Here is a 9,909-nt window from a genome sequence, read left to right on the forward strand (position 1 = left end):
TAAAATCTTTTTAAAAAGAAAGACATAACCCCTACGTTCATGGACTTTGAGTCCAATGTGCAGACAGATGTGAAATAAATGTACACACCAATAACTATTTAACCACAAATGTGGCAGTACTGTTATAAGGATGGAGCAGAAAACACATGCTTGGGGACCACTGGGTGAGAGCACTGAAACAACAGAATGTTGTCACGAGAGAATGGAACATGGAAGTCCCAGTTTAGAGCAGGAGTAATTCCTAGTAACAGCAAGGTGAAAACAATGGGGGTGGGGAGTCCAGCTGAAGTGGGGTCATCAGATTTAGTCAGAGTGTTGAATGCAATGTCACATACACTGATGGCATGTTATCAATCAGACCATGTGGAAGCTGAAGTCATCCAGAGTGGGAGAATTAGGAGTGAAAAGAAAGGCAACGAGCCAGATGAGGAAGGTAGGGCAGGTGGTATTGTCCCTGCCAAGGTTTAGGGACATGAAGTTAAGTACCTGAGATCATGTAGCTTATAAACTGTAAGGCAGAGTCAGGAATCAGATAAAGTTCTTCTGGCTTCTAGTTCAGAGTTACTTCAACTTACAGCGCTCTCTCTGAGAGCAGCTTTCTGCAGAACAAAACACGATCGAGGTAAATGTTAAAGATGGGGAAGAGGAAACGTGACAGGGGTTAAGCATCAGTGAGGCCACCCTGGAGGGTGGGCCGTGGGGGATGGCTGGACCATGGGATGGCGAGGCACATGGTAAAGTCATCTCAGCTGCCACGGCCTACTCTTCAGAGTTGCAGGAGCCCCCTCACGATCTTGGTAAGTAGCTGGTCACATTCAGGTATAGTCCACAAGTTGTGTGCGTAACAGAGTGTTTTGGGCAGAGAGGCATAGGATGGCTGAAGCTGCAAACAGGATAATCAGATGCTAAAAGATAACTCAGGGATCAGTTCCCAAAAGTGGAAATGGAGGGATTTTGTGGCATGCTATGCCATTTAATATTTGTCCTTTATCGGCTATAGGCTATATATTTTCTTCTCTTAGTAATTAGTTTGGTAGGGCTGCCATAACAGAGTACCGCAGACTGGGTGGCTTAAACAACAGAAATTCACGTTCCCACAACTCTGGAGGTGGGAGAACAAGATCAAGGTGTTGGTAAGGTCACTTCTTTCTGAGGGCTCTCTCCTTAGCTTGGAGATGGCCATCTTCTTCCTATACCTTCACATGGTCTTTCTTCTGGTCTTTGTCTTTGTCTTAATCTTCTTTTCTTATGAGGACACCATTTTTTTCTTTTTGGAATAGGCCCACCCTAATGACTGCATTTTAACTTAATTACCTCTTTAAAGGCCCTGTCTTCAAGTATGGTCACACTCTGAGGGATCAGGGGTTAAGATTTCATCATGAATTTTGGGAAGGCATAATTTAGCCTATAGTAAGTGAAAATTTGAAAACATTGCACGTAAAGAAGTTGATAACAGTGATTGGCTCCACAGCAGGAGAGGTAGCCTGGGAAGTCAGAGGAAGAGTTGTTGGTCATCGCGCAATTTTCTGTATTACAGTGTTTGAATTTTGTTACTACAGATATTTAATACCTAATCAAAAATAGAATGACTGCATGTCTATTGCACTTTAACATTTAGTGAATACAATGAGCAGAAATGCAGTGTGACCGTTCACTGAGCCTGTGGGATTGGGATCTGAGCACCCCAATCAGTGCAGGAATGGGGCCTGCCTCGCCGTTCCTTGTGTAACTCGCTTTGAGTAAACTGGTCTCCCCGCTCTGTGGACTGCGGACTCTGCTGGGCTTGGATAAGGACACCATCGCTGTTTTACTCCCAGGTCCTTGCACAGAGTTGGCACTCAAATACCTGTTGTAGGAATGAACACACCCATGCGTCCAAGGAGCAGAGCAGGTTTGGGGAATGAGCCCTTTCTGATCTGTTCTTGCTGCAGAAAGTGGCAGGAAGGGTGGTGCAGGGCGGGGAGTTCTATGTTTTGAGTAATTTAGTAAACTTAATTATAACAAAAGATTCAAGGGGGAACCACTTAGTCTAATTTGCCTTCTTCTGTGTCTTTTGGAAAAGAAAAGAAGGATTCTGCCTTCTTTGGGGCTGTTTTTAAATAATCTAAAGTCTCTTGACACCATTGCTACTCTTTATTTTGAAAAGAGAGGTAGTTATGAGGCAATGACATGCACCCTAAATGGATTTCTTTCACAAATCCATCAACCCCAATTCCCTTTCTGTCTCTCAGTTTAACTCCGGTGCCCACCTTTTACCCTAACACTGCCTCTCACCTTTTGTTGATTTAGGCTTGGGGTTTTCAGGAAAAGACTCAGCCTTTCTGGTTCTCCCCAGAAAGCACAAGGCTCCCTTCTGAGAACCTGTAAGAGAGGCCGAACAGGTAGCTCTGCACTGTCCTCTCACAGGCACTCTGGGAGCTCCACCTGGTCCTGAAGACATCTTAGCGCTTTGGAAAACCGGTTTGGGTTGAAATGAGAGCGTTCAGGTCATGCTGTGCATGAGGTGTAAATGGGAATGAGTGAGTGAATGATGACATCTGGCTCTCGAATGCAGGCAGGAGGTTGTCCTGCGAGGAGGACTGAGCAGATTGGGCACAGGTAAGTTCCGGCTTGTCTTCTGCTGTGGCCCCTGGTACTGAGAACACCAGCAGTTTGTGGAACTCTCTCCTCACATCAGCTTCCTGCTGTGTCTGGAGCCCTCTCCAGACCCACCTCCATTTGACTTCTTCCAAATTGGTGTGGGAGGCACTAGATGCCTGTATCACTTGAGGATCCACACAGGCAGCATATTTTTGCTAAAAGCTGCAAAATGTCCTTAAGAGTAAGCTGTAAAGTACCTCATTCTTAGTTCTCAAGTTGATGAAAGGGTGAGAAGTGAATGTCATCTGCTTTGGTGTAACAGACAGGGGCCGAAGACAGGCGTGTGCACCATAGTTCCCATCACAGAGGCTGGGCTTTGCTAGGTTAATCGGTCAGGATATTTGCACATTTTCTCAAAAGGAATGACAAAACAGCAAAAGGAAATTCTCGAGTCCTTTTTAAATGACATTTATAAACACCAAAATTAGGATCAGAAGAAGGGGAGTTTAGGACTAAAGAAAGTTAAAGATGGATAACTGACACCCCACAACTAATATAACAAAGTTACAAAATGTACAGAGCCACTAGACTATACAACTTGTTTGAGGCCACGAACTGAGTGCTTATCATTTTGTATCATCTTCTAGTATCTAGGAGGCCTGACCCACAAACTGAGTCTTCTACAAATTTTAATTCAGCAGAATTATTTTAATTGTATCCCATGTTCAGAGCTGAGCAACCTGAGACCCTCAGTGGAATCTGTGATAGTCTTCAGTCTGGGGCGATGCAAGGTCCTATGATTGATGGCAATGGAACTTCAGACATTAAAGTAAAGTTTAAAAGGAATCAGGAAATGTGTCCTAGTTGGCTTCCGTAGTGTATTTACAATTAGAAAAGAGTGTCCAGCTCTGGAAAGTCTGTTGCATTTGCTAGCTGAGGGAATTAAGAAATCAAAGAGTAGGCAATTAGAAAGATACCTGTTAAGAAATGCCAAATACTAATGCTCATTTAGGGTGGATTAACTGTATCTTAATTAATGGTAATCGATGGTATTTGGTACAAGTAAAATATATTTCTCCTGATAGATTCTGAAAAAAAAAAAGATGGTCCATTTAAAAATAGTTCATCATTTCAAGTAAAGGGACATATTTGAGGCCTTATCTCACAGAATCAGGGATGACTATTAAAAATAACACGAGTCTGAAAAAGAGTCCAGTGGAATTAAATCTTCGTAAAAAGAAAACTTAGTAGTCAAAACTGGGGTGGGAGGAAGGATGATCCAGGATGAGGTGTGTGACAAAAACCAAGGACTATGGTGATTAAACTAAAAGGGCAGAAACATAAGCAAGTATTAGCTCAATTCCCAATGGAAATACTGTTGAAATGGTGTGGAGGGTCAACTGGGCTAAATTCAGGCGTTTTCAGTTCATGGATATGTTCTTTCTCATATCCTGGCCTGCTCTACAGTGTTTCTGAAAGACAGTCATATAATGAGTTTTCCCTTATTTGTCCTGGCCATCAATTACTGGAGAATAAGGAAGATGATGTGGATTCTGGAAAGTAAAGAATTGATCAGCCAGCTTCATGCCCAAAGCTATCAAGCCTGGTGCTTAGAATCCACGTTCTCAAGTCTGGCTCTTTGTTTAGACAAAGAAAAAAAAAGTCAGTGGGGAGGCTTGAGAGAGACATCTCCCCACCCCCGGTGAAGACTGAGGACCTGTCAGTCTATTACTTAGTATCTTGTTGAGAAATTGGTGAACAACTGAAAGAGTTTATCTGATGACTGACCAGGTGTGAATTTAGCACAGAGTATTTGATTCTTAGAGTGTGGGGATTAACTTGAAAGTTGTGTGTTTCCCTTCACTCTGTTTCCACGCAAAGTCAACAATCTCAACCATGTCTAAGAGGGAGAGTCCTCTGCTCAACAGAGGATGCTTCTTTCTCTGTCTTCCTTTCCCTTCCCTACACTTTTGATATTCTTCTTCAGTTGCTTGTTGGTGTATTGTGGGTATGCGTGCGTGCATTTAGAACCTAAAGGATTGGATTTTTCCCAAATGTATGCCTTTGATTTTTATCTGGCATACTTCTCTATTAAAAACATGTTTTGTCTATTTGATCCCAGCACAAAGCAGATGTGCTGCAAATGTTAGCTGACTCCGGTCCTTCTAATAACAGTGATGGGAAATCAGGGCAAAGAATGTGTTGTTTTTGCAAATACTGCTCTTCAAATCTCAAGTGATAAAAGAGTCAGCTAATGACCCCCTGGGTCCCAGGCTTTCACTGGAGTCTTCTAAAATACACAAAACCGAAGTAAAGGCAGGACACCATTAGCACTACATAATCCAAGCAAACAAATGTGTTTACACTGCCTGACTACTGACCACCTGCCTTCCCATCCCACAAGACAGGTAACTATATATGGGATCTGGTCTTCTTGTTCACAGTCCTGGGGGGAGAGAGCCTCTCCTTTGGGCCTCACCATCTGTGAATCTGAAGGAAGCTGGGCCCTGACAACATGATTCTCCTCTTACTTCAGCTGCTGGTGCTCTTGCCTCTGGGGAAGGCTGCAGGGCACCCGGGTGGCCTCCAGAGTCAGCGTTCTGTTTCCCTCATGCTCCTAGAAAGAAATCGCAGGGAGCTTCCCATGGGCAACCTGGAGGAGGCTGAGGAGAAGCCAGACCTGTTTGTTGCGGTGCCACACCTGATAGGTGCCAGCCCTGCGGCGGGAGGCCAGGGGCACAGAGAGAAGATGCTGTTCAGGTTTGGCAGACTCTGGAAGAAGCCTGAGAGAGAACTGCACCCAACTCAGGACCTGGTCAGTGAGCACTTTTCACCTGGGACCCCAACCCTCACTCAGTCAGAGGATGGGATGCAGACAAAGAAGTCTCCTCTTCAGGAAGAAGCCAAGAAATTCTGGCACCACTTCATGTTCAGAATGAGTCCGGCTTCTCAGGGGGTCATCTTGCCTATCAAAAGCCACGAGGTGCATGAGGAGACCTGTAGGACAGTGCCTTTCAGCCAGGTATCTATTCCGGGTGAGAGGGGATCGGGGTTTGCAGGCAGGGGGTAGACATCTGGGACAGGTGTCCCAGAGGGGAAGAGGCTGCCAGGAGCCCAAGTCTTGCCTAACTCCCAGATTTGGTGCCTGGCCATTCATCATAAGGTTTGGCAAAGTATGATCATACTTCTAAATTTCCTTCTGAACTTTCCATTATTGCTTGCTATTCTGGAAATGCTGCAGGGATAGTATAATTGTACAGCCCATATTAGTAATCATTTATGCTGATGGCACAGAGCTTTGTTTTATGTGATTTTATTTACTTATTTTTACAAGGGCGGGGTCAGGGGGTTATGCAGAGAGATAGACTTATCCTCAGTTACAGAACTGGTAATTTAGACCTATTAGCAGAACTCTCTCTAGCTGGATCTCTTAGGATGTGGATGGGCAGGTCCACTCCATTCGTAGCTAAGGTGGGATACACTGGACTCCCCCCATTCTTATGCCCATGTATGATGGTCTTAATCCCTGTATTTCACTAATAGGGGTTCACTATGCAGTAAACACTGCATAGGTCTACAAAGTATGTTGAGGTTGTCAGGCATAAGTTACAATATTTTTAGTATTACCAGAGCAAGGTTGATTTAACTTATTTTTCCATAAGTTTTTAAAAAATAATCTTGATGTAAAATCACATTTCTCCCCCTAATAACAATGATCTCCTGATTCATGTTGTGTTGGTTGATTTGTGGTTGACACAATTGATTCCACACTATTAAGACAAAGGGGCATTCTACCATCTATTTCCTACAGCCAGTCCTGGCAACCCCCATACTCCAAATGTTAAATTTAAATGGACAAAATTGCACCAGGTCCTTAAGCCTAAAGATACTGAAACAAAAGCAATGCTAGGTAAAGTAAAATTTTACAGTCCAATAATGCTACCCCATTGGGCAGGTGGTATTATAAGCAGTTGGGTATGCAAGGCCATTAACTATTCTGCCTAAAAAGGCAAAGATGTGTAGTAATAGCAAGTAAACTACCAATTAATAATGACTGCTTTGTTGGCCCCGTGCAGTTAGAAACTTGCTCCTAAGAATTGTGTAATTAAATTTCCTTTGAAACTTATATTTTGAATTCTATTGCTAATTAAATTGAAACTAAGATGTTTGGCTTGCATATTTTGAAGGCCACATAAAGCTAGGGGCATGGGTTATGGGCGAGGCACAGGCAGTGTCATTCATGGTGATTGCGGGCATGTGTGCTGCAACTTTGCTCCCGGCAACCTCATGGATTTAAATGTACTACAGGCCCTAAAAAGTAGAATAGCATTAAACTCATTGTATTCCAATCTATTCTATGAGAAATTGAACAAACATGTATTGAGAATCTATTATGCACAATGCTCTGTGAGGAACAGAAAGGTAAGGCACATTACTTTCATAAGAAGCTAGCCCTTAGATTTTTTTCGATTGATAATATTCCATTAGACAAAATTTCTTAAAGTTTGTTAATTAAAAAACAAAAACTAGAGTAAAATATTTTCATATTAATTTAGGGATTTCTTAAAGACTAACTTACTAATTTATTCAGTAAAAGAAATATTTAGTTGAGGTGGCATTTTGCCCTTATAGATAGCATTACTTGAATATTGCAAAACATCCATAATTGGAAAGGTTTTGAAACTTTAGTCTAAATTATCCTCAGCCTTATAGTCTATAGCTTCTGTATCCTGTATGTTAATGGAATGAAACAAGATAACTTAATAGAGATATGTTTGCCTTTTAGTCTATCACCCATGAAGACTGTGAGGAAGTAGTTGTACAGAACAACCTTTGCTTTGGGAAATGTGGGTCTGTTCGTGATCCTGGAGCTACACAGCACCCCCACTTCTGCTTCCACTGCTCACCTGCCAAGTTCACCACAATGCACTTGCAGCTGAACTGCTCAGACCTTGCCCGCGTGATCAAGGTGGTGATGCTAGTAGAGAAGTGCCAGTGCAAGGTGAAGACGGATCACCATGAGCATGGACACCTCCTCCAGGCAGGCTCCCAGGCAGAATTTCATGCCCATGATCCCTTTATCCCAGGATTTTCAACTTGAAAAGCTATCCCATTATTACCTTGAAAAGCAAAACCACAATAACAAAGATACTGATTATTCAGTCTAGAAATGTTCAGTGGGTACATAATACTTTAAAGGAAAGGTGGTTCAAAAAGTAGTAAGATAGAATAATTGAGAAGAAATGGCATTCATCTAGTTATCAGTATACATTTGGTATCTAGTTTTGACTCTGCTACTTGCTGGTCATTGAATATTAACAAGTTTCAGAAGCTTTCTCCACTGCAAGCTGTTCATCTGTAAATGAAGGACTTGAACTAGATGGTTGCTAAAGTTCTTTCCACTACTAATATTCCGTGATCCATTGTCTCCAACATTGGAGAAAAGCTGTCCATCTGAAGGAGGAAAAGAAATAAGCTAGACCATAAAAATGGGCTTCTTTAATAACTTGTTGAAGCACCAGCAAATGTATATATACATTAAATTGGTAGAAGGATATCTTATATTTATAGCTGCCTTTGCATCTCAGGCAGTATTTTATTTGAGTTCTATCAGATGATTAAGTAGTTCCATAGATGTAAGTAGTAGCTTGTTTGGTTGCCTCTTTATTTTTGATACTCCCCATATAAAGTTCTCTGGCTTTGAAGAAGATCATTGATGTTAGTTTTAGTGCTTTACCTGGAATGAGAAGCAATCATTGGTAGCCAAACAAGTGCCTATATTATGGGAGAGAAAAAATAGGCCAATCCAGGTGTAAAGGTCAATCCAGAGATGCTAATGAAAGTAACCAAAGAATTCCAGTAGACATTAAATTAAATAAACAGCAAATGATTTAAAATTGAAACAATGTACTAGTGAAATCCTTCATCCACATACATTTTGGATTAGGTGTTAAGGGTTCTGTGTTTGGATGACTTTTTTTTGCTACTGTACTTGAATTACAAATTTTATTCTGCAAATGCCACAGTTGCAAGTTCTGCAAATATTCTGAATATTTTAATGTATTAAATTTTAACATACGAAGCATTCTAGGAAACGTCATGACTTTCAATTGTCTTATATTTTGTCCTTATTTAAGTTCATAGTTTAAATGCACTATATGGAGATTACCTAGCTGGAAATGTTTTGGCAATGGCCTCAGAGTCCAATGACAATAGCCCAAGTGTCAAGGTCCTTTAATTACTCTCTTCTGTGATTGCATTTGTCCTTCTGTATTTATTTTTATGTACATATTATGCAAAACTGGCTTTCTGTAGCTGTTTTTTTCTATAATCATTCTTTAAAAATCCAGCTTAGGAATTATTTTAATTATTTGGATCCCTTTGTTTTCAGTATACACATAAAATGTGTTTCCTAATGATTATTTTCTAAAAAAAGAAAGCAATGCATATTTTAATTCTATTCCTCTTTAATCACACTGTCCTGATGATCTGAAGAGGTGAATGCATTTATATTTAGTGTATATTCCATAACATCAGTATAATGGAATATGTGCTGCACAGATACACATGTGGCCTTTACGTCAGTATATATTATACCCTTCGGTGGTCAAAGACAACCTAATTGACCAAGATACTGTCATAAGGATGGAGCTGTTAAGCATTAATGATATCCCAGCTGGTCAATATATTTTGGTGCCAAAAGCTATTGAGCAGCTGTCTAGTTTGCAATTGCCTAACCCTGATTGTGTAAACCTATCTCTGCCAATTGGACTACCCTTCTCTGCCTTACCCACTTGCAGACCCCTTTGATTTGTCCATGCAAACAGACTCTCAAGCCCAAAACAATTATCCGTTTTATTTAAACTCTGGTTTGCCCTTTCCTCACATGTGAATTCAAGATGAGATAGCTGATAGTGGTATCAGAGCTTACATCCACAGAGTAATACGTGAAACTCACAAAGCCACCCACATTCAACCATCTTTACTTACAAAAAAGGCATTACCAATGGCTCAACAGAACACATGGGAACATGCGAAAGCAAGAGGAAACACACAAATATTGAACATCTATTAAATGCCAGATACAGTGTTAGGTCTTTTATTTTTTATTTAATTAAAATAATTAATTAATTAGTTAATTAATTTTAGAGAGGGGGAAGGGAGGAAGAAAGAGTGGGAGAGAAACATCAATGTGAGATAGATACATTGATCTGTTGCTTCTCATATGCACCCTGACCAAGGACCGAACCTGCAACCCAGGCACGTGCCCTGACTGGGAATCTAACTGGTGACCTTTTGCCCTGGGGGTTGATACCCAGCCAATTGTGC

At 41.2% G+C, this 9,909-nt stretch overlaps 1 protein-coding gene across 1 annotated transcript; it reads left to right on the forward strand.

The window, feature by feature from the left end:
* The first annotated feature begins 786 nt into the window (after nucleotides 1-786).
* CER1 (cerberus 1, DAN family BMP antagonist) lies at nucleotides 787-8,799 on the forward strand. Its single transcript, XM_028531153.2, has 2 exons — nucleotides 787-5,602; nucleotides 7,367-8,799. The coding sequence occupies exons 1-2, from the start codon at nucleotides 5,096-5,098 to the stop codon at nucleotides 7,679-7,681; spliced, it is 822 nt and encodes a 273-aa protein (XP_028386954.1). The 5' UTR covers nucleotides 787-5,095; the 3' UTR covers nucleotides 7,682-8,799.
* Nucleotides 8,800-9,909: the final 1,110 nt, after the last annotated feature.

The sequence above is a fragment of the Phyllostomus discolor genome, chromosome 3 (assembly GCF_004126475.2).
Source record: "Phyllostomus discolor isolate MPI-MPIP mPhyDis1 chromosome 3, mPhyDis1.pri.v3, whole genome shotgun sequence".
NCBI classification, from domain to species: domain Eukaryota; kingdom Metazoa; phylum Chordata; class Mammalia; order Chiroptera; family Phyllostomidae; genus Phyllostomus; species Phyllostomus discolor.